This window comes from Elaeis guineensis, chromosome 1 (assembly GCF_000442705.2).
Source record: "Elaeis guineensis isolate ETL-2024a chromosome 1, EG11, whole genome shotgun sequence".
Classification (NCBI taxonomy): Eukaryota; Viridiplantae; Streptophyta; class Magnoliopsida; order Arecales; family Arecaceae; genus Elaeis; species Elaeis guineensis.
Window position 1 is genome coordinate 107,288,675 of NC_025993.2, and position 26,205 is coordinate 107,314,879.

Sequence of the window (26,205 nt, forward strand, 5' to 3'; positions counted from 1 at the left end):
TCTAATTGATACAGTCCTTGCCATCGCTAATACTTACAATAGTAGGTGCGCTGGTGCGGGGACGAGGCCGCGGGGTTGGGGCTGCAGGGTCGGGGCCACGGGCTAGGGGCAGCAGAGCAAGGGCCGTAGGGTCCGACCGACGGGGTCGGGGCGACCATGGGTAGGATGGCTGGCTCAAGGCCACAGCATAGGAGGCATCGACGGGATGCGGGTGGCTGCGGGTGAGGTGGGGTTGGGGCAGCAGGCTCGGGACTACAGCGTAGGAGGTGCCGGTGGGGTTAGGGTTGCTGCAGGAGAGGTGGAGTCGGGGCAGCGATCTCGGAGCCACGGTGTAGGAGGCGCTGGAGGGGTCGGGGTCGCGGCCATGGGTGAGGTGGGGACGGGGCGGCAAGCTTGGGGCCATGGCATAGGAGGTGCCGGTGGGGTTGCGGCGACCGCAGACAAGGTGGGGCCGGGGCGGCTGGCTGAAGGCCATGGCATAGAAGGCACCAGCGAGGTCGGGGCAGCCATGGGTGAGGCAGAGCCGGGGCGGCTGGCTCGAGGCCACAACATAGGAGGCATCGGTAGGGTTGGGGCGGCCATAGGTGAGGCGGGGTCGGGGCGACTGGCTCGGGGCCACGACATAGGAGGCACCGACGAGGTTGGAGCGACCGCAGGTGAGGCACGGTCGGGGCAACAGGCTCGAGGCCATGACGTAGGAGGCGCTGACGGGGTTGGGATGTCGGAAAGGAGGACGCACGGGAGCGGGAAATACTGGGAAGGATGCACCAGGGAGGGTGGTCGCAGTCGGTCAGGAGGAGGCACCGGCGAGGTAGGAAAAGTTGGAAAAGAGGAGAATGAGAGGGAATTCGCAGGAAGGAGGAGAATAAGCACAGTATTTTTTTTCTCTCCGATGGGCTCAAGGTGTTTTTTAATCGAACTATTGCCGACGGTAATGGCCATCAGTAATACGATCGATAAAACTCCATTTTACGTGCTAAGATATTAGCGACGACAGTTTTAGTCGCTAATACCCATTTGCTGTCGCTAATACTATTAATTTTTTTAAATATTAAATTTTAATATTAAATTTTTTAAAAATTTTTAAAATAATATTTTTTTAAAATTATTAGCATTGGTAAATTATTCTGTCGCTAATGTCATCGCTAATACTATTATTTTTTTTAGTATTAAATTTTAATATTAAAAATTTTTTTCTCCTTGATCATTTTTTGGGTGGTTAAGAATCATTAATGGGTTTAATTAAATTTTTGGACTTAATTAATTCATGGATCAAGTTCTAATTGATTTAAATTAGATTTAATTTAATTAAGCTTGACTTAATTTAAAGCTAATTAGATTTTAATATTCTAAATAGGACTTTGATTCAAAGCCTAATTGATTAAATTTGACAGGATTTCAAATGGGATTCGAATCAGATTTGAATTAGATTCAAATTAAATCATAGATCAAGTCCTAATTAATTTAGATTAGATGTAACTTAATTAGACTTGACTTAATTTGAGGTTAATTGGATTTTATAATTCAAGTAGGACTTGAATTTAAAGCCTAATTGAATTAGATTTGATAAGATTTCGAATTAGATTTGAATTGGGTTCGAATTAGATTTGAATTGAATCATGGATCAAGTCCTAATTGATTTAAATCAGATTTAATTTAATTAGGTTTAATTTAATTTGACACTAATTGAATTTTATAATTCAAGTAAGATTTAGATTCAAAATTTAATTGAATTAAATTTGACAAGATTTCGAATTGGATTCAAATCGGATTCGAATTGGATTTGAATCGAAACATGGATCTAGTCCTAATTGACTTAAATCAGATTTAATTTAATTAGATTTGATTTAATTTGAAGCTAATTTAGTTTTATAATTCATGTAGGACTTGAATTTGAAGCCTAATTGAATTAGGTTTGATAGAATTTTGAATTGGATTCGAATCGAGTTTAAATTGGATTCGAATTTAATCATGAATGAAGTCTTAATTAACTTAAATCACATTTAATTTAATTGGATTTAACTTAATTTGAGACTAATTGAATTTTATAATTCAAGTAGGATTTGGGTTTAAAGTCTAATTGAATTAGGTTTGACATGATTTCGAATTGGATTTGAATCAGGTTCGAATTTGATTCAAATTGAATCATGAATCAAGTCTTAATTGATTTAAATTTAATTTAATTTAAGTAGGTTTGACTTAATTTGAGGCTAATTAGATTTTATAACCTAAGTAGGACTTGGATTCAAAGCCTAATTGAATTAGGTTTGACAGGGTTTCGAATTAGATTTGAATCAAGTTTGAATTGGATTCAAATTGAATCCAAATTAAAAAATATTTTTTTAATTAATTTAAATTAGATTAAGTTTATTTAAGCTTGACTTAATTTGAGGATAATTAAGTTTTATAATCTAATTAGGACTTGGATTCAAAATCTAATTGAATTAGGTTTGACAGGATTTCGAATTGGATTCGAATCGGATTTGAATTGAATTTGAATTGAACCCAAATTGAAAATTATTTTCTCTTAATTAATTTAAATTAGTTTAAATTTAATTAGATTTGACTTAATTTGAAAATAACTGAATTTTACAATCCAAGTAGAACTTGGATTCAAAATCTAATTGAATTAGGATTGACAGAATTTCAAATTAGATTAGAATCGGATTCAAATTGGATTCGAATTGAACCCAAATTAAAAATTATTTTTTTATTTAATTTAAATTAAATTAAATTTAATTAATTTTGACTTAATTTGAGGCTAATTGAATTTTATAATCTAAATAAGAATTGAATTCAAAGTCTAATTAAATTTGGTTTGACATCGGATTTGAATCGGATTCGAATTGGATTCAAATTGAATCCAAATAAGTTTTTAGATTATTAGTCACAGAAAAGTATCACTGTCTCTAATTCTATTGCTAATAATATTTTCAAAAAAAATTATTTTTTAAATTATTATTAAAATTTTAAAAAAAAATTGATAAGATTTTCATCGTTAATAATCCCAATTCGTCATCGCTAATAATTATTTTATATTTAAATACTATAAAAAAATAAAAAATATAAATACTTTTAAAGATGGCTTTTGCCATTGCTAATAATTAAACTGTTGTCGCTAATAATATTAATGAAGGTAATATTTTTGATTGATTTTGTGGTGGCTAAAAGATGTTATTAGCGATAGAATTTTTTTCTATCACTAATATCGTCGCTAATCTAATATATATATATATATATATGAAAGTAAAAAGTGAAAAAAACTATGTTACCAATCTAGTCTATCCACATAAGCAAAAAAAATTTCACCTCTTCATGCCGTCTGGCATAATATCAACCTCCATTATGCCACACCAACATAGAGCGACATAAATATTATGTTATTAATTAAAGTATTGAAAATACTTAAAAGTTATTTAAAATATTGAAAATAATGGGCTGGTGTGGTTTTTTGAAATTCTATTAGACTCCTGAGAACTCTCAACCAGCCATATTAAATGAGCTTGACCATTTCATTTTCTTAAGAGGCCTTCAACTCTCATGTTTTTTCTTTTTATTTTCATTTAAAATTCTATTAAACTCTTAAGAGCTCTCAACCTGCCATATATTAAATGCACCTTATTATTATTATAACTCTTTATTTTTTTTCAAATAATAACTTATGTGATTTTATAACTCACGTGCAATGCGTGGGATAAAAACTAATATTAAATATTCTTGTAGTGCCAGTAGTTAATGAGAACCACTTATAAATATCAAATTACGATCCTAAGGGAAGACCCTTGATATCTCCCGATTAGCAAATCAAACGGATTTTGCCTCTATCATTTCTTCTACTCTTTAAATTTTATATTTTAATTTTCTAGTAAAATTCTAGTCTACCCATGGTAGTAGACTAATCACCAGCCACAGCTACATTTTAGCTCTTCTGCTTTCAAAAAAATAGTGTGACGACGGCAAAAATTCTTGAAGATCAAGACATCCGAACCCATACTATTATTATCCTCCTCGTTTTTGGCTATATTTGACATCGATGATGTAAGAATCCATGTGGACATATATTTAGTCCTACATCAGTTATTTGTTGAAAAACTTTTAGACACTTATACAAGAATCAAGAAGCCTACATAATACCTTCAACGAATCTTTTTGGATAAGATCTTGAATTGTTATAAATAATATCATAGCTAACCCAGCTCATAGGTCATGTGGATTAGGAGACATTGCGATGCGGATTCATTAAGACTGACCACGAGATAAGTAGATTTGCATAAATTTAAATCCTTAGCTCAATGAGATTGAGAAAGCATAAATTAGGAGAGAAAGTGAGGATCCTTGTAGATGTGTATTTAGTTTCACATTGATTATTCATTAAAAAAATTTAAGATACTTATACAAGACTAAAGGATCCAAATAATATCTTCTAATTCATTTTTTTAGATGAGGTCGATCCGGATTGTTACAAGTGGCACCTCTACATGATTGTTAAACCTAACCATTAAGCTTGTTGCTGCTTTATATCAGTAGACAAGTTTTCCTGGCATGCTGATCTTCTAATGTTCCAAAAAAAAAAAAAAAAAAAGGCAAACAAATATACAGCTAACTCAAACCTATATAAATGGTTTCTATGACAACTATGGAAATCATGGCATGTCCAATTCAAATCGAGTGGGGTTACGCTTGCTCAGTTATGGTATGACCACTGTACATACACAAAGACTAGAAGGGCATTATCTCGTGAAGCTATAGAAAATCACATTTTATACCTAAAAATGTGAATCAAATTGAGAATGTCTGTCGAACAGGGCTATTCAAAACTACATGCCAGCTTAAAAGCAACCACAATGGCACATTTGCATTATATCAGCCATAGAAAATAGACAGATATGTTGAACCATTGAATAGAAAAATGAAACTCTATTATTATTATTTGGTAAAAAAAAGTGAAAATTATTTGGAAAAACGAATCTTAAGCAAGAAAATGAGGTTCAACCTTGCAATTTTCTTGAAAAATATAAACACCAACCAATATTATGCCTGTTTTCTGCTCATGGTTTGTTTAGATATTTTTGCATGAATATCTTGTAGGAATCAAACATCTTAACCAATGCAGCATGCAATCTCCTTGGGGTTCCTCCAGGTTCCAGCCTAAAGTTCTGCCTGTTGGTCTCTAGGAAGAAAGATCATGGAGATCATTTTATTTCTTCCACAAAATTCGTGCTGGAAGAAAGCGGAGTTGATTGGAACCGTACCTAAATGACCATTCCAAGTTCCAACCTAGGAATCCAGCAGTAAATCCACTCCAATCTTATTAGATTACACCATCACCGAAAGTAGGATCCTGGGGTAACAAGAATGGGAGACTCTTCCCGAGATGACAAGGAACCACTGGTGGGTCCCTGATGGCATATGATCCGATAAACTGATACTGCCAGCTCACGAGTGTATCTGACACTAATAGCCGTCAGATGGTCGATCAACTGCTGCAAAGGAGATCCCGCCACGTGCCTTCGCGTCGCCTTCCTCATCCTCATCCAGACTCCAGGCAGACCACAGTAAACGCAGCGAAAGCGTCGCTTCTAAAGTCCGCCGATTGGATGCCGTCCGTTTCCGCGGGCCCACAGAGCGAGAGATGCCAACGCCGCAAAGGCTGGACTTAACGGCGGGGCAGAGCCCCAAAACGAGCCACATAGAAGGAAAGCAAAAAAAAAATATTCCGAATATGCTCAACGAAAGAAGATAGAATAGAAAGAAACAAATTAATCACGAGGCGGAAAAAAAATACTCTTAGATTCCCCTCTTTCCCCTTCTCGGCTCCCTCCCCGACCCCTTTTTCTCCGTCTCCGTTTCCCGGAAAGGAAGGGCTGAGGAGAGCGAGCCAAGACCCTTCTGTCGTCTTCTAAGGCGGAGATAGCACCGCCCAAGAGGGAAAAAAAAAAAAAAAAAAAAGAAAGGAAAAGAAAAGAGAGAGAAGTCAGCCCTCCTCAGTCTCTTATAGAAAAAAAACTACAAAATAATAATAATAATAATAACTCCACCTAAAATATAATGGAAGTTTATATAATAAACTAATATATCCTATAGTCTCTAATCCTATATTCTCCTCGCTATTGGGTGCTTCCTCTCATATCTATCTCCATCCAAAAAGGAAGAAGAAATATCTATGGCCTTTTCGATGAGGAATTCGGGGATTTATTGTTGGAATTTGTCAGCGTTTTGTTCCTGAGAGATCTGGTTTTTTGTTTGTTTTTGTGCGAGTTCAGATTGGATGGGACAGTGATGCGCAAACGCTAGATTTCGGATTTGGATTTTGGAATGGTGGATTGGATGGGAGAAATGGAAGCGTGTTAAGGATTTCAGATCCGGAGGAAAAGGATCCGAAGGAACGATCCGGGGCGACGGCGATGGATGCGGAGGATTTGAGAAGGGTGATGAGGAGCACGGGCGTGGATCTGTGGACGCTAATCGAGGCCGCGATCGATGTAGCTGCCCGGGATCATGGCAAGGAGCTGAGGGCGCGGCGGGACGGGATCGTGGAGCGCCTCTACGCGACGCGGCCGAGGACGGTGGATCGCTGCGGGAGCTGCGCTCCCGCCGCCGGTGGCGGCGGCGGAGCTGCGGGGCGGGAGGCGGGGAGCCAATCGAGAGGGGGAGCGGAGGGGAAGGGGAGTATGAGCCCCGCGGCCAGGAAACGGGCGGCGACGCGGTCGCCGCCGTCGATGAACGGTGAGGAGAGAGAAGGACAAGACTATGGGAGGGATGATGACCGTCCGATCGACGAGCAGACCAAGATCTTGGCTATTAAAGATTTTCTAGAAGATCCCGATCAGGTCCATCTCCTTCCTTCCTTCTCTATATTTCTTTTTCTTTTCATTTTCTATTTTTTTTAAAAAAGAGAGAGGATATTTTTAGCAGAATATTTTTGTTTTGGTTGGAACAGTCGGAGGATTCTCTGGTAAGCCTGCTGCAAAATCTTGCAGACATGGAGATTACTTTCCAGGCTCTCAAGGTAACAAAAATAAATCCTATCTTCTTTTCTTTTAAGGACTTTATGTCTCATAATTTAATTACAACATACTTTTTATTTTTCTTTGTGTGCATCCCAGGAAACGGATATAGGAAGGATTGTGAACGGATTCCGGAAGCATCCCTCCGCGGAAGTACGGCAATTGGTTAAGCAGCTCGTCAGGTGACGACGATGATAATTAAAGAAAAAGCCAGTTTTTTGTATACCAAAAACCAGTTTCTTTCTTTCTTTTTTTTTTTTGGAAAGAAGTTTTGAAGAAAGGCTTGTGATCCTCTTTTCCAATTTGGTCCCCAGGAGGTGGAAAGATCTCGTAGACGAGTGGGTGAAATCGAATTCCGCCGGCGACGCTGCTTATATCAGTAGGTCACCAAACTCAATCCCCCCTCGCCCCCAAAAAAAGACAGAAAAAAAAAAAAAAAAAACAACTGTGTCTAATTTCCCATGCAAATGGATTGCAGCTTATGGAGACTCGCCACAGCAAATCCCTGTAAAAAATAACAATCAAAACGGGCACCAACAGGTACTCAATTCTTTATAAAATTTCTAAATCTGATTTGCTTTCTCTGGTATCTGAATGTTTGTTATTATTATTATTTTGTCATTGCAGGCTCCAGAATTCGGTTACTCAACAAATCCTCACAGTAAGTAATGGGATTCTCTTTTTTTTTGGGGGGTAAAAATGTTTTTTGATTAATGTATAATAATAATACTAAGCGTTGGCTTTGAAGCAGATGGTTACGCGAGCACTGAGAGAAATGGCGGGGAATTAGTGGAGCCGAAGGCGAAGCCCGCCCCGCGGAAGGAAGCTCCCGCCAAGCCAAACCACCCCTCCCCGCCTTCAGCACCCTCTCCAGCTGTAAAGAAATTAATTCTTTTTGCTATTTTGTTATCAAACCTTTTAAACGAAAATCATTTAAACTTATCTAATTATCATTTAAATTTATCTAATTAAGGCCAAGGAGGACAGCCTGCTGGATGCCGAGAGACTCGCTTCCGCGAGAAGACGTCTCCATGAAAACTACCAAGAAGCCCAAAACGGTAGTTGATTATTCTTTTTTTTTTTTTTTTTGGGTTTATTGGAATTTTATGCTGTTTAATTATGTACTAAAATTCCCTTCTTTTTTTTTTTTTTTTTGTAAATTTGGGGGAAAAGCGAAAAAGCAACGGACCATTCAGGTGATGGATATCCATGAGATACCGAAGCCGAAAAATTCCTTCATGCGGAATAAAGGCGGTTTCCAGGCCAAGCACTGGTGAAGTCCGGTGACCGGCGGGTGCCTGTAATAATAACTTAATTATAATGCTTTGCTGATGGATTTTTTTTTCTTTTCTTTTTGGGATTTTAGTTCTCGTTTTCTAATTAAGTAACTGGAGATTTGGGAGAAAGATAAATAGAAAAGGTATTTATTAGGGAATTAATGGATTTTTTTTTTTTTTTTTGATTGGCTCGTGTGGATGCAACGTGGAGGATGGGAAATGTCCACGTGTCCTTCCCAATTTGTCGTCTGTTGTAGTGGCGCAGGCGGGGGAATCCGCGTATGACTTGTGGAATGGAGCCAGAGAATTTGGTGGCCTTTTTTGGGATAAAAAAGTGAAAACCAGTGGCCTTCAACCCGGGGAAAGTGGGACTCCAAAGGATAGGAAGATGGTGGACAGGACCGGCCTTTGAAAGTTGGATAACTGTTGTGCCAAAAGATTAAAAAAAAAAAGGTTGGATTACTGGGTCTGTTGGCGCGGAGTGTCAGCATGACAACCATGGGACAAGCCTTAGTGACATCTGGCTCAGAAAGTGGTTTTAACCTAAGATTTATGTAGAGATCAGTAGTTGTAGAGACAGCTAAAAGGAAGCCGAAAAGGAAGATATTTTAGATTTGAAAATTTTGGCTACACAATGATGTCATTAGCCTCAAATGTAAGAGAGTGCTATTATAGTTGGTGGCTGATGTATTATTCCAACTTTAAGCTTTTGCCGGCACCAACTAAGGCATTCCAATGAATTACTAAAGGGCTGTGCCTGGCACTCGAGACTTAAGGCATGACATGTAAGTTGAGCTGCTCCTTGAGGTAGGAACATGCTGGGTTAACATTGATGTTGGCTTTTGCTTGTGACTTTAGAGCAAATTACTCTGTGGCCTCTTTCGCTCTGATTATACCATTTTTTTCATTGTATCGATGAACCGTGTCTAAGTTTTAAATTTTATGAGTGGTGCTAAGCATAGTAATGATATCTTTTGGAATTATTTACAAAGTAATTATGATGTTTTTATAGGTCTATCATTTCCTAATGGCTTATATATTATCCACCGAAATGTGTTGGAAATCATGCCTGATGGATGGCCGGCAAAGAATGGTTTTATATAATAGCATTGTTAACCATCACTAAAATAATTTCGCCCCATATTGAGATAAATAAGGTAGAAGAATATAATAACTATTGTCTTTCATTATTTTTATTGTAATGGATTCTCGTAATATTAATAACAGTCCTTTTTGAACGATACTTTCATTTAAATTCAAAAAATGATTGCACTAAATTATTTTATTTGATAAGAAATGAAGAAAAAATAATGTCTTTACTTTTGCATTATTACTTTTATAGTGTGATTAAAATAGTCATTAGTTCAGCAATCATTTTAATATTAATAATTTTAGGAATTATTTTTAGATAAATAATGACCACTATAAATATTATAATAATGAATAATAGCTTCGGTTCAGGCGTTATAACAGGATAACGGGTCATTTAAGACCTTGCACAAAGGCGCCGATGAGAGTACAAGCATGTGGTCTCTGAGAATAACCAGCCAAAAAGAGTTATCGCAGCACAGAGTACCGACCAGCATGGGAATAACCAACGGTCAGGTGCGATTCTTTTTTTTTTTTACTATTTTATCTAATTAAACAAAAGAGAATATCGCTATATTTTCATTATTACCGGTTGTTTTCCGTTATGAAACCACCATAACAACCATTATCTCAGATATTCTTTTAATATTAAAAATTTAAAAATTTATTTTTAGCTAAATAATGGCTTCTATAACTATTATAATAACTAAATAACAAATAACACTTTCGACAAGGCCGTTATAAACGAAATAACGTGTTATTTACAATCTTGTCAAAAAGGTAATATTTAATTTTAATTAGATATATTTTTACTGTATCAGATATTTCGTTTATCAAAAAAAAAAAAACGTGCTAACATGGTTGAGAAATTTGTAGACCGGACCACGGAATTGTTGCAGCACAAACTCACAAAGCAGCACTCACGTGACCGCATGAGCATAACCAACGGTCTTTTGCGTTGAAGAACTTTTTCCAGCCACCTACCTTGGAGTTAGAGCAGGGAAAACGAAACAGCGGGACGACTCGTAATATTAGATTATTAATAACTATGCGGTAGATGAGGGGACGACTTCAATGCGAGAGCTTTATCCGGACTTGGATTCAAGCTTTGACCGCCTTGAACCTTTTTTTTTGACCGTACCATGCTCTTCATATTTACTGTGCTTTTAATGAACCTTGAACGGTTGAGATCCTTTAGTCCGCGTGATCTTACGACGGTGATCCGGATTTTCCACGTTCTCGTGGCTTCCTGGCGATTCGGCTGCTTCCTTTCTTCTGGTCTTCGTGGACTACTAAAGGCTGGAGGCCAAATGCCGTATTCATTTGCACGTGTAGAACACCTCATGGTTGAACCGTGAATCGGGTGGCAGCATGTTTTTGTTTGTATGTGTTTCAAGTCCGGTGGTTGAATTGGGAAACGCTTCTTCCCTCCCTTGGATTCAAAGAATAAAGCTTCTGCTTCCCTTGACGTCCGTTATATATATTGTCAGAGCAATAATACTATTGATTGGATGATCTGATAGGCCATATCGAAAAGATTATGTAAGGAGATCTTCTTTTGACTTTCTAAGATATCTTTTTTTATTATTATTATTATATTTATATTAAAATTGTACAAACACTCTGTCCTAAAAATTAAAAAAAAAATAAACTTAAACAAAAAAGAATGAAAATATCTTAGTTAATATTTTTGTTCGTTAATATGATTCTGTATCAATTTATATTATTTTTCATATACGATGTAATTATATTAATATACATTACTCTTTGGATATATTGGTTGTGATGTAACAAATATATGAATTTTTTTTGTTTTTTTTTTGTTTTTTTTTTTTTTTTTTTTTGTAAATAGTTTGGCGCATATGAATTAAAATTTTTTGAGAATGTGATGATTATTTGCCACAATTTATGTTTGAATCTTATAAGATGCTACAGCTTGGCTTGCATAATGATGCTTTTTATTTGACCGTCCGAATGACTTCATTGGATAAATGACTGAAAGAAGGGGCTGTATTGGGTAAGTGATTATTAGATGCCTGGTGTATAACAAGTAGATATCAGACAGCACCTTTTAAAAAAAGGACATCGATCCTTCCAATACAACTAGCTTGCTTTAAGAGGGAAGCTATAGATATTGGAATAGATATTGTCTATGCACAGAATCTTGAATGTTGGAATATGAGTAGTTCCATGAGCCCACTAATTATTAGTATTCTAAGTGCTTGGATTCTTTTATTGATGCTAGACAGGATCTTAGGAGATTGACGAGAACCTCTTTATGCCCATAACATTCATTATGATACAAGCAGACAAAAGAGAAATATGGAGATAAAATGTTCTTGATATTCGCTAGATGGATGTGACACTGTAATGTGGAATTATTCCATCAATGCAAAGTTCTCCGATTAAATTAATAAGAAATTGTTGTTTAATATATATTAGACATTTGTTTCTCATGTCATTATTATCTTCGATATGTGTGTTTTGCATTCAAGTGTTGTAGGATTTTTGAGTTGGGTACAGGGATCCAACTGGCAGCCTTGTGGTGCATATTGATCATTTCCCTTCACCCGAGGTAATCAAAGCTTTATTGGCCAACGTTATGACATCCAAGTAGTTTGTTAAGTAGAATCTTAGATTCACATTAGATGTGTAATTTACATTTTGATTAGAGTTAAAAATGCATGGCTTCACTTACACAACTTGTGGACATAGAAAAAATCACCAATAAAAGGCTTGACAAATCAGTTATAACAATTTATACTCCCCTAATTAATAACAACTATATAACTTAGTGTTAAGCATTGATGTTATTCTTGTTTTTTACATGCAATACATACAGTATGTATCTAGCAAAACATGGTTCAGAATACATACATACATGTATTATTGGAGTATTGCGCATTAGATATTCTCCCGACTCAACAGAAAAAAAAAAAAAAAAAAAAAAAAAAAAACTTTAATACTTGTTCCTATCAATTTAAGTACTATTGATTGGAACCATGATTTATGAATGGTTTTTTGCTTTCAAGAAATTAATGGTCCAAACAAAAAAAATAAAAGTTTTTTTCCTAAAATTTAGAGAAAAGAAAGGAGACCTGTCCAAGTTAATATAGATCCAAATACTTCTTCGAGATATACAATCCAATACTTGAAACAAAAACTCCTGATTGGTGAGCAAAGAGATGTAACTACTATTTTAAGTCACAATTTACCTTCTTTTGTTGAATCAGCAATATCGATTCAGTTGGTGTTGAACTTTTCGATTGCTGTATCAAGTGGCATGCATTAGTTGTAAATACTAAAAAAGCGGTATATGAAAGTATTAATTCTTGAAATGAAGTTTCAAAGTCATGTTAGCATCACCTAAGGTCCAGAAGTTTTGAGGAATGAAAAATATTTTTTGTTTGTTTGACCGAGTGAAGCTAAAGTTTTGAAAGATTTAAATTATTTTAGATGCCTACATGTAACCTAATCCAAGCATGAGTCAAGATTAACCAAGATCCTGTCCAGTTCAGGGTCAAATGTGAGAAGTCCAATTTTCTAGCTATAGTTACCACTAGATCGCATTATGATTGTGTAGACCCTACACCGTAAGAAAATATGCTAGCTGCTCGATCACAACCATCGTATAACATGCAGACAGGGGAGTCCGGATCTCTCCCATTATGAACGTAGAGAACACAAACTCGCTAGAATAGTTATTTCTATCTCTCATAAATATATATATGTATATATATAAAGTCCTCCATCCATCTTCGATTGGTGGAAGTAAAAGCAACTTTTGCATAATGGATACTACCATGTGTCTCTTTAGACAAAAATAAAAAATAATAAAAGACTACCATGTGTCTCTCAGAATGCATTAGTAAACTTCTCCCTCTCCCTCTCTCTCTCTCTCTCACTCTCTCTAAACTAGGTAAAGGTGACTATCCCAAGTGAACAGTTTTGCCCTAGAGCTCTCCTTGATCCACTAATCTAGTATTAGCAAACTTCTCTCTTCCTTCCCTTTTTCTAAACTTACTTTGGTTCTTTAAAGTACTCCAGTCACGCTAGATCTGATGATTGTAGTATTCGGGTGAGGGTAACTCATTCATGGCAATTTTTCAAAGTTCTATTTCTTAAAGCATTTTCTCCAAGCTTACTCATACTAATCTGGTGCATGATGTATATATGCATGCCTGCTGGGCTAGTCTTAAGGAAAAGAAAAGGTAACGTGTCTGAATTATAAGATGATGTTAGTGATTAACATTTAAAAGACAACTGCCAGAAAAAGTTGGATATTATTTTTTTTTCTTATGCCCTTCCAAAAAAGAATTTATCTGGCCTAATTTGGGTGAGTCCCAGACATACAAGCAACCGATGAGTCATGTACACGCACCAATCCGACTAATGTTATGTGCATGATTAGTTTGCTTTCTAATCCTTGGGAGAAAATGAATAAAGAAGGGCCAAATAAACCAGGGCCAGACACGCAATCAAGAATCTAGAGAGGCTTGGACTTCCAAGAAAGGGAGAGGACAAAGATCCAGAGAGGCATGCACAAATACATTAGAAAGGAGCATAGGATTGTTTTTGAGTTACAAAGATAGCACCTGAAGCGTGGCACTCCACGTAGTGAGAGTTCTCCACGCAGAAGGACATAATCTTGATTGATGTGATCCGCGTATCCAAGATAGGAGATATACTTTAGTGAGAGAAATCCTGAGCAAGAGTTTTCTTAGATTTCTTTCTTGCATGGGTCTCTCTGACCTCCTTTCCATCCTTCAAATGACATCCAACTCAGCAACACATCCAAACACCACGTGTGAGAAGAAAGAAACAAAGGAGACATTGAGAGAAAAAACTATATTTTTTATATCATATCCGATATATCTCAAAGATTATATGTTCAGATCCTATATAAAAAAATAATATAAACTGATGTGAAATCATACTGATAAATAAATATTATAAATTTATATGCATTGTTCTGAAATTTTTAAAATTATTTCAACAAAATTATATTAACAAAGAAAAATAACGAGCTGGCATACGAACATACTAATAAAAAAAAAATTATTACGAACCGATATAAATTGTTATGTGGTTTCTAAACTTGCGCTGACGGTATGCGTATCTTGATTGCAAACAACTCTGAATTGCTATTATGGACTGACAGCATGAATTAATTATTATGTAATTTCTAACATCTTGTTGATGTCATATCATATTCCATACAATTTTGCTAGTCTTTTTTTTTTTTTAATAGCCAATTCTGCCTGCCATTATCTAGAACACTTAACAATATCAAATATAAGTGCTAAAATACGGCCAGCACCAAAATGGAGCTACTGAAATGCCCAACCTCATACAATGAGACCAACTTCCAAGAAGGCAAATTTGATTCTCTTGTTTTTTCTACGCCTCACATGAAAGCGTAGTTTGGGATGTGTACATGGAAGTCATGGGAAAACATGAGCTCCCATGTTTGGTATGTTAGAGAGCGGGTACGTGCAGCCATGCGTGAAATTGGAGGGGATAGCACAGTTCTCACAAATAAGTCACCAAATTTCCTAAAATATAACGTGATAGAGATTTCTCTGTTGATTTGGCAGTGGCTATGATCACGACAGGTGCACTGTTAACCGTCCAATGCAAGAGAAGAAATGTCACGTTCCGAACCCAACATCCGGATTAGGTAGATGATGACCGCATATTTTTTAAGACAAGCCCTAAAAAATATGCAAAGCCCCTAAAATTTCTTATAATACCTCAATATCTATAAATAATAATAGTCTACTTTCATAACAATGAGTAAAATTTATACAATTATAAATTCAGTTCCCTCTATCATCTGGCTGGATATCAATAACGCTCTATCTATTCATCTGCTCATCCGCAAACTCAAATCATAGCCAATCATAAGTATCCTGTAACTTTGAAAAGAAAAAAAAAAAATGAGGAATGTAAGCTTTACAGCTCAGTAAGAATCTCACATATCACACCATTATAATATTATAATCTGAAAATAATGATAAGCAATATAGCATGAAATCTCATATTCAATATTCAGAATATTACAAACATCCATAAAATATATGTCAAATATATGTCAATCATTTGTCTTGTCAAAAAAGATGTATTATCATAGGTCAACAAGCGAAATCTTTTATCAGCATTATTTCACGTCTCATTATTTATTCTTCTTATCACAATTTCAAATTTCTTAATTCTTGATCTGATCCAAAATCCCACGCGTAATCCCGTGAGGGCTGTCCCAGGCATAAGCTCCTGGCAAGTTGTCCCGGACATAAGCTCCTGATAGGCTATCCTGCGTATAAACTCCTAGAGGCTATCCTAGGCATAAGCTTCTGACCGGCTATCCACATGACGAGGCTAGTCCAAATCATATTTTTTTTATTTCATGTTGATTTTATCATATCAATTTCAATTTGAGATATGATTAAAATAAATATATCAGATCTATGTAGTTATACTATCAATTACTGGTATACATATATCTAATCAACACATAATATACTCATGCTAAAAATTATACATGAAATAGTTGTATTGTAAACATGACAAATCCATCCATCCAAATCCAATGATATAAATTCAACGATACAAATTCAATGATGAAAACAACATATATAATATTGATCATGTACAAAAAATTTTATCTCTATTGGTGATCGATCTAAATACAAAAATCGATAAGCTCCTCAATCTACGAACTCGAAATTAAGATATTTTGCTTGATACCTTCTTGTACAATAATTACATCTCTACATAATCAGGATTAAACATAAAAATCATGTACGATTAAGGACAGAAAAATTACGGAGAATCCTTAAACATTATAAGTCCAGGACTCCCATAAGGTCAACCAATCAATCTGGATTATATAAATATCTGGATCCTCCATTGATCTATAAGATTTTTAGAGAAAAAATTTTAGAAACAGAAACTCTTCATATTCCTCAAAAAAGAAATCTATAATCAAGATTATTAGGGGTCATATTATAGTGACTCAATAGGAGATTAATGATGATCAGATCTATAAATATCTAACAAAGATCGAACTAGGATTGACAAATCACACGGTGATCAAAGCAAATCTAGGTCTCTTTGAAAAGTTCGTATCAAGTTCATTATGGGGTACGTTGGCTAGATTGAGAGAAAGAGAGAGAGGGTAGAGAGACATAAAAGAGGAGAGAGAGAAAAATCTCTGTTTATTTTTCTTTCTTTCTTATTTTCTTTTTCTTTTCACCTCAGAGATCACTTCGAGAAATACCGATAATCTCTCAACAATCCACGATAAAAATCTAAGGGAGGAGAAGGGGTCTATTTATAGAAGGGTTTTCTAAACTTAACCAAACTCCCCTCTGTCCGATCTCGACGAAATCAGAAGCGAAGAAGACTCCGATTCGGAGTCTTCTTCCTCCTCTCCACCATGTGCTGCACACAGAATTTTCTTTTAAGGGATTTTGGGCTTATAAAGTTTGGGCCTAGTCTAAAAGCCCAGATAAGTCGGGTTATTATATTCTCCCCCTCTTAAAATAATTTCATCCTCGAAATTAACTTTGCTTGATCAATAACTTTAAAAGTACATCATTTATATCATCCTTGAGGTTTTAATAGTCTACCTTACATAATACTTGTTTCACAAGATCTTGAAATAACAAAATTATATGACATTTCACACTCATTCCCTTTGTGTTAGTTTCTCAATTTTTTTTCCAAACAAACAATAACATTTTGACCTGATATTAAAATCTCAAAATTCTTTGTCCATTATATTGATTGATTAACTCATTACCTTTAATCGAAACTAAAGATAGCCTAAACATCAAATATGAAGGAAGAAAACTGCTTTTCCTCGTAGGATCTTCCAAATTTCATCAAATTTGAGATGGAATAATTTTTTAAAAATTTATCCTACATATTTTAGATCTAATTCTCTAGATCTAATTTTATTATCTGATATTTAAAATTTAAAATTAAATCTAAATCTATGATGAAAGAAGAAGTACCTCAAGGGTAATCTGATTACCCTGTAGATGATCTCTGCACAGTCCGAGGTTCTAATGTAGCCACGCAAGTGTCTGACCTCTACCGATATCCACTCAGACAAGATCTAGAACATCTTCTCCTCGCGAATCTATGCTCCAAAAATCAAATCTTTATCTGATTTAAAAGTGCTTCAAAACTCCTTCTGAAGTTGGAGCAGCAGCCTGTCGAAGATGTCCTGCAGCCTTCTGTTCCAGGCGTCACCACGCCTTGGATCTTTGCCAGATGGACGTCCAACTCTTTGGATGTGAAGAGGGGAGGAAGGAGAGCAAGAAGGATGTGGAGAAGAGGGGAGGGGGTGGCAGCTATTGGATTTTGTACATAAAATAATTTTTTTTCTCGAAACCCTAGGCACAGCAGGGTTTATATATAGACCCTGTATGCTGTGCAGTGCCACATCATTCAACCAATCAAAAAATTTTAATAAATTCTAGAAAAATTTTGATTGGTAGAGTGATGTCATCTGATCACATCAGATAAGAACCCCACTCTCTCTCCTAAGTTGGCACCAACATTGGATAAGCTCAATCAAGGTGGCGCCAAAGAGTCCATGTTTATCAGGACTCTTTGATTCTTATCCATTTGGGGTGCCCACTTTAATCCAATTGGGCTCATGCCATAATCTGATTATGGCATTCAATTTAATTGAGTTTTGGTATGTGGACACTCCACAAAAATCTTTCAATGAACCCTCTTCAGTTTAAGACCCATATGTCAACTTTTGACAGTGTCTTAAAATGAAATTGGCAGGTGCTAGAAATTAGCAGGTGTTGTCTTAAATTCATTTCATGAATTAAGATAAGATTTTTTTGAGCTGGACAAACTTCATTTAGACTGAGAAAAATCTTCTCAAGATTCTCTGGATGAGTCAAATCATATTTGGCTTAGTAGAGACAGAAAAGATTACACGAGGAGAAAGTTAGACTCAATCGTGTGCAAGCACGATTTTTTTGAACCTAATTGGATCTAATCCAAATCAATTGAGTTAGCACAATTGATGACATCCAGACCCTAATCCTTGTTTGTGTGACCCAGTTAGGTTCAATTCTATATGGTAATGAGACATGTCGTGATCTCATCATCGACATCATCGAAACTCCTTTCGATGGATCAGAACTCTTCTGATTCAGATAATTAGAATGATCGATCATCAATATCATTCTAATTGCTCTCAAAATCTACCAGTGACACCTAGCAGTATATGGTGGTAACCCATCAGAACTGAAGACGAACCTCTCGGTGCAGCTACCTGTGTAATTGAGTTTCTCTATCATGAGTTCCGACTGAATTAGGATTAAGGTAAACTCGTCAAACTCAACATCAGTCATATGAGTTAATCGATCGATTTGAGTCCGATGTGAAACCTTAATGAAAAAAATTTTTCCATTATTTCACTCTGCCATAGTCATGGGCTTAAAGACTTGATCTTTCAATTATCATAGGACTACTTCTCTCATCTACCGAGGTTAATAGATCCCATCTTGGTGCGACCTAGTTCCTACAATGAATATGCTACAGCCAACATACACCTCAGAGTTCCGAATGACTAGGAGACCAAGTTATGGTGTAGTCAAACTATAACACACTCAAGATGAACTGTCGATGCACCTCAGGTCAAAGAACTAGACACACAACTACAGCATCGAGCTAGTCATTGACGAGAAGGTAGACTTTCTTATGACTGCTTGATATGGTCACGCTCAGTACTCTCGTTCTCAATGAATACCATACTCTCACTTCGGTATCTCCATATCGTAGACTCAAGACACATCTATCCTAAAGAAGCGATCGTACACCAACCTTCCAGATCGATCACCATCCTCATGATGATCCTATGGTCAGGAGCTGTTTATGAGTTAGTTATATAAATTCATGCCTTAAATTTTTAACTCTTGAAAATATGAATTTACATTCCCACTAACTCAAAGGATGTATCACAGACACAATGTACACAATGTGATAGAAGAATAACCCATTTATTTATTTATAGTCAAAATTATAAATTTGCCCTTAGATCTGTACAGGAATGTGTCAGCCGATCTGGCATCTAGGGCACACATCTAACAAAATACTCTTCATAATTACAGATATCTTTTTTTTTTATCTTCCAACAATTTTAACAATTGGACTTCCTTCTTAGAAAAACCTCAACTTTCTATGCCAGTTCGGTAACAATGTTAAATCTCAAAAAATGAGATATATGTCAAGACATTCTAGGTTTGAACTAACAAAAGAACTATCAAGCTATTAACAATAAACTTAAAATATCTAAGATTTCTTGACATTATTTGCAACGAAGTAACCTATGGATAAAAATTGCACGGCTATGATCAGATTAGGTCAAAAAATTAGTAGCATCCTTTCATTATCAACAAAATCCTTTCTTATTTGCAACTAATATATTCTATCATAATATCTTTTGAATCAAAAGATTAATATTTCTAATCAATTTAAACCATCATACTTTTGCTACGCACTCTGATCTTAATTTATCAAATTATATAGGTTTATCAAAAAATAAGAATATCCATGTATGTTAGATCAATCAAAGATAAATCCAATCTTCAAATTTTATATAAAACTTAGAGCAAAACTTTAAGTTTCTTTATCTTTATTATCTCTTGGGCATAACATATCATAATTAAATCTTCATTACTTTCTATGTTTGAAATCATTACATAAGCTTCACCACTCCTCAAGAATCCAACATGTCTAGAATTAAATGAAGTTAACCTTGAATTTACCTTACAATCATTTAAACAATTTTTAAACCAATCTTTATTTGTGAAAGAATTAACTCCAACTTGAACAAACTAGAAGAACTCAAGTTAACATTTTTGTAAGTAGAATCAACTTGATTATTTCTTGTAGAGCTCCCTTTATCACAACTTTTAGTATCAATAGATAAATCCATATAAAATTTTATTCCTTATATAAATCATTCAAAATTTAATAATAGCAAGATATCTTAGATCAGCTCAGAAATCTGAACTTTGATTTGAATAATTAATATACTCCACTATCTTCAACAATCATAAAAAAAATTAAAGAATCTAATCCACAGATAGTAATATGAATTATTAAATATTTTATCATAATGTGTATATCATACTCTAATAAAACTATTTTTTTTATTCAATTTAACAACTATATCAAAATACCTTAGATCCACTTAGAAAAGCAAACTTTTGACTTGAAATTTAATGCAACTTGAAGGATCAAGAAATCAGATTCAAATATAATATTTTAAATAACCAAAAATTTTATCAAGATGTGTATCTCATATTCTCATAATAAAATTCAAATATATTATTATTATTATTATCATCATCTAAATTCAAGTTTCATATATAATCTTGTTCAATGCTCAAAAATATTTTTTTCTCATATGATGTAATTTTTTCTTAGACCATATCCTAACTAACTTACTTTTGATAAATTCAAAATTTATAATGATCAGACAATTAACATCAAAATCAGAAAAAGTATTATAATCTCCATCCATATAAGTTTAATATTCTAAAATCATCGAGTATACTCAATACAACATATCAATACTTTTCACTTCATTCTAGAGTCAATACTTTTCATACTTAGATCAACTTTACTAATTAAAATCTAAGATATAACTCATTAATTCTATTATAGACATCATATGCCACTTATGCATAAATTTCATCATAGTATCTATTGATCCAAAATCCAAACATTCAATCTTTTTTGCTATGTCTATCATATCCCTAATGATCATAGCCTTAAGTTCAAATATCACTAAAGTCACAATCTCGAATGATTATACGTTTAAGCTCAAATACCACTTAAGTCATATTTTCTGGTGATCATAACCTAAACTTTAATATCATTCAATCACATCCTTAGTGATTATAACCGTAAGCTCTGATATTATTCTGTCATACTATTGCTTGTAACCTAAAGTTTTGATATTACTTATATCACCGTCCCTAGTGACCTTAGACCTAAGTTATGATATTATTCTTATATCATTCTATTACATCCTATTGTTCATACATAAAGTTTTGATATCGCTTCACAGTTTCTAGTAATCTTAAACTTAAACTCTGATACCACTCTGTTACGCTCCGAACCCAACATCCGAATCGGATATGCGATGGCCGCACACTTTTTAAGGCAAGCCTTAAAGAATATGCAAGGCCCATAAAATTTTTTACAATACCTCAATATCTATAAATAATAATGGTCTACTTTTATAACAATGAGTAAAATTTATACAATTATAAATTTTTTTTCTTCTATCATCTAGCTGGATATCAATAATGCTCTATCTATTCATCCGATCATCCACAAACCCAAATTATAGCCAATCATGAGCATCCTATAACTCTGAGAAGAAAAAAAAATAGAGAAATGTGAGCTTTACAGTCCAATAAGAATCTCACATATCACACTATTATAATATTATAATTTAAAAATAATGATAAGTAATATAACATGAAATCTCATATTCAATATCCAAAATATTACAAACATCCACAAAATATATGTCAAATATATGTCAATCATCTATCTTGTCAAAAGAGATGTGTTATCATATATAGGTCAATAAGAAAAATCTTTTATCAGTATTATTTCATGTCTCGTTATTTATTCCTCTTATCACAATTCTAAATTTCTTAATTTTTTTCTTTTCGGCTTTGGACTAATCAAGATCGTGCCTCAATTCTTGGTCTGATCTAAAATTCCATGTGTAAGTCTATGGAAGCTGTCCCAGACATAAGCTCCTGGCAGGCTGTCTCAGACATAAGCTCCTAACAGACTATCCTAGGCATAAACTCCTAGAGGCTGTCTCAGGTATAAGCTCCCGATCAGCTATCCACATGACGAGACTAGTCCAAACCATATCTTTTTATTTCATATTGATTCTTTCATATCAATTTCAGTTTGAGATATGATTAAAATAAGTATATCAGATCTATGTAGTTATACTATTAATTACTAGTACGCATATATCTAATCAACACATAATATACTTATGCTAAAAATTATACATGAAATAGTTGTATTGCAAACATGATAAATCCATCCATCCAAATCCAACAATATAAATTCGACGATACAAATCCAATGGTGAAAATAACATATATAATGGTGATTATATACAGAGATTTTTACCTCTTCGGTAATCGATCTAAATATAAAAATCAATGAGCTCCTCAATCTACGAATTTGAAATCAAAATATTTTACTCAATACTTTCTTGTACAACAATTACATCTCTACATGATCAGGATTAAACATAAAAATTATGTATGATTAAGGATAGAAAAATTACGAAAAGTCTCTAAATATTATAAGTCCAGGGCTCTCATAGGGTCAATCAATTGATCTGGATTACGTAGGTATCTAGATCCTCCATTGACCTATAAGATTTTTAGAGAGAAAAAATCATGAAGAGAGAGAAAATTTTAGGGAGAGAAACTCTTCGCATTTCTTAAAAGAGAAATCTATAATTAAGATCACTAGGGGTCATATCATGGTTACTCAATAGGAGATTAATGATGATTAGATCTATAAATATCTAGCAAGGATCGGACTAAGATCGATAAATCACACGATTATCAAAGCAAGTCTAGGTCTCTTTGAAAAGTTTCTATCAAGTTCATGATGTGGTACATTGGCCAAATTGAGAGAGAAAGAGAGAGAGGATAGAGAGACATAAAAGAAGTGAGAGAGATAGAAGAAAGAAAATTCTCTATTTATTTTTTTTTCTTTCTTTCTTTTTCTTTTCTCCTTCTTCTTTTCTTCTTTGCTTGGCCAAACAGGGGAGGAAGGGTGGTGGTTCTTAATGGCTAGTGGATGGAAGATCGATGATGGGTGGCGATAACAGGCGGCCGATGGCAGCAGAGCCATGGCTCCCGGCAACTGTCCCAACGACGGCTGTTATCGGTGATATACGGGAAACGCAAATTCAAAATAGGGACCACCCTGTTTTGAACCCAAATCCGACAGCTTGCTGTCACACGCCGGCAATGAGGGAGCAACCAAAATAAAGAAGAAAGAAAGGGAAGATAGTTTACCTTGCTCCGATGGTCGAAAAAAGCTCCGATGACTCTTCTTCTTGTCCAACAACCTACAGAGATCACCTCAAAAAATACTGATAATCTCTCAACAATCCATAGTGAAAATCTAAGGGAGGAGAAGGGGTCTATTTATAGAAGAATTTTTTAGACCTAACTGGACTCCCCTCCGCCCGATCTCGACGAAATCAGAAGTGAAGAAGACTCCGATTCAGAGTCTTCTTCTTCCTTTCTGCCATGCGCTGCACACAGGATTTTTTTTAGGGATTTTGGACTTCTAAAGTTTGGGCCTGGTCTAAGGACCAATGGGCTGGGTTATTACAAGAAAAACAGTAAAAATATGAAAAGAATATGAGACAAAATTTGAATGAACTTTTGGACCTGTAATGATGTGACGAGCTTGGCTTACTCTTCTGTTGGATGGATAATAAGACCTAATTAAAATCCACCAGCTAAGTTGAAAATCCAGCCCTAGTCATGCTCAAAAAGTTATTCAAGGATGATATGATCAGCAGGAAAATTTGAATTTCTAAATTTAATTTTAATAGTATACATCCGATGGAAGCAGTGTAAAATAACTCATCTAAATTATTAAGCCCTAAAATCAACAATGGGAAAGGCAATAATAACTGTATGTGAATAATTTAGAGCTTGTTTGGTACTGTTGTTGCTTTTATGTTTATTTCTCTGCAAACTGGTAAAATATAGCACAATGGTATTGCTTTTGTTTTCACTCTTTTTGAAAGCGATAGCTTTGCTACCAAAAGCTCTAAAGATTCTCCAGACAATTACAAAAAACCAAAAGAGTTTCATTGTACAAGTTGCTCAGTCAAGTCCAATTTTCTTCTTGGATTTTATAAAAATGGGAATAGCTTTCTGAATCTCCTGGCTACTAAAGTCATACAGAAGAGAACTCTTACGGTGACACAGAACTTTGTGACCATGATATGGTTCACTTAAGTCGGCTCACCCCATTATACTCCAATTATTCAATCAGCTGCCTTAAACCCCAAGCAGCACCAATCAAATGCCTCCATGAAATCAATCATCATAACTTGGATGGTTTGAACCAATGATTTATGTTCATTAATCCTATTCGTAGTCAAGCTGGCTGCCTCCAAGATCAAATTCTGTAAATTGGCAGTCTAAAGTTTCTGACAAGCAAACTCCTTATGGCTAGCTTTTTCCACACCAGTGCTGAAGCCTCAAGAATCTGCGGACACCTCTTAACAAGCATCAATGGAACTCATTTTCCCACTACCAATTTATCCAGAGACTACTTAAATGGTTTAGTGGTCACTCCCCCCTGTGGACTCCACAACATCTAACTGCATACATTTGCTCATCTGAGCAATCCATTCTCCAACACAAATCATCAAGATTTCAAACTAATCCACAACAGCTACTGCTCTATATTCCACCACCTTTAATTGAATAGATGTAAAGTGGCTAGGAAGATCAAGCTAATAGAGTGCATCAAGAAGGCTTCTGGGATTTGCTTAATGGTAAGTTGCGGAGTGGTCTGCACTTCTTAGGGGACCTGCACTCATGGGTCAGTCCCCGGTTCATAAAAAAAGAAGTTTTCAAATCTAAAATACTTTCAGAGCAAGTTTCTGAGGAAGCTTGGGGATCAACTTGACATGGCAGCAAAAGAGACATATTTTGAACAGGGATTTAGACACTATAAGCCGGCTGGTTCCTAAGCTTTATCACGAGGTTGTGTTGAGTATGGCTTGAATTCTGGTGTGATCACAGTTCTGACTATTTTGAAGAGGTAACCCGAGCAAATTTTCATGAGGTTTGTGGTGGTACTAGAGGGCTTGGGCCGCTAGACCAAAGTCCGAAGTCCCCACTGACCTCTTGTAGGGATGCAGGGGCGCAGGCCTTGCGGCATGCGGCCAACCTATTTTGAGATTTTAATTGGCCTATTTGGACATTTTTTATCTTTTATTATTTTAAGCTTAAATGCATACATGTTGTAGTTGTCTTTTGTTATTTGAGCCGTCAAACATTATAAAGATTATTGCTCATCTTTTATACTCCATTTTCTGATATAGTAAAATCTCTTCCCATCTTTGCTTGTGGATTAGGCCAAAAGACAAGTCACATAAATCATTGTATTTTAATTTTTGTGTATGATTATTTGTTATAATTTAGATTTTCATATCAATTAACAAGTAATCTTGCAATAGATTGAGCACAATATGATGATTATAAGATTTTGCCCCGAGAGGAGGGAGGATAAGTTGCCTCTTCATAAGGTGGTGAGGAGCTCAAGAAGAGGGGTCATGGGTTTAAGCAGCAGGTTGAGGAGCTCCAAGAGAAAGTGTGCTTGTGCCTGGTTACAATCAATAGAGCTAGGATATTATTTTTGAGGGAAAGGGAAGCAAAATAGCCACCAAAATTTATTACATGGGAATATTACAGTGATGTATTTACAGAGACAATGAAACAAGAAGAGTCCGATTGGCTCCAGGGACAATGAAACTGCCATAGATCAAAAGGGAGACAATGAAACAGGGATAGAGTTCTGTTAGCAAATAGAGCTAGGACATTGGTAATCAAGGAAATGTCTGCAGAATAAGTAAAACTTTGATGGAGAAAAGTTGGACATCTATAACACAACACTGTATCATAAATCATAATATAATACCTCTGTGTAAAATATATTTATGTAAGGAGCAGACACGACCATTATCTCTGGTAATCTATTGGTTTCCA

At 35.3% G+C, this 26,205-nt stretch overlaps 1 protein-coding gene across 1 annotated transcript; it reads left to right on the top strand.

Moving 5' to 3' along the window:
* Positions 1 to 6,135: 6,135 nt before the first annotated feature.
* Positions 6,136 to 8,442, top strand: LOC105038352 (probable mediator of RNA polymerase II transcription subunit 26c). Its single transcript, XM_010914139.4, has 9 exons — positions 6,136 to 6,830; positions 6,941 to 7,009; positions 7,107 to 7,189; positions 7,322 to 7,386; positions 7,486 to 7,547; positions 7,635 to 7,668; positions 7,759 to 7,883; positions 7,981 to 8,065; positions 8,181 to 8,442. Exons 1-9 carry the CDS (start codon positions 6,405 to 6,407, stop codon positions 8,282 to 8,284), a joined length of 1,053 nt encoding a protein of 350 aa, XP_010912441.1. The 5' UTR covers positions 6,136 to 6,404; the 3' UTR covers positions 8,285 to 8,442.
* The last annotated feature ends 17,763 nt before the right edge of the window (positions 8,443 to 26,205 follow it).

Coding starts and splice junctions, on each gene's coding strand:
- LOC105038352 (XM_010914139.4), top strand. CDS start 6,405: ATGGATGCGGAGGATTTGAGAAGGGTGATGAGGAGCACGGGCGTGGAT. Junction 7,387..7,485: donor CGGCGACGCTGCTTATATCA/GTAGGTCACCAA, acceptor AATGGATTGCAG/CTTATGGAGACTCGCCACAG. Junction 7,884..7,980: donor CTTCAGCACCCTCTCCAGCT/GTAAAGAAATTA, acceptor TATCTAATTAAG/GCCAAGGAGGACAGCCTGCT.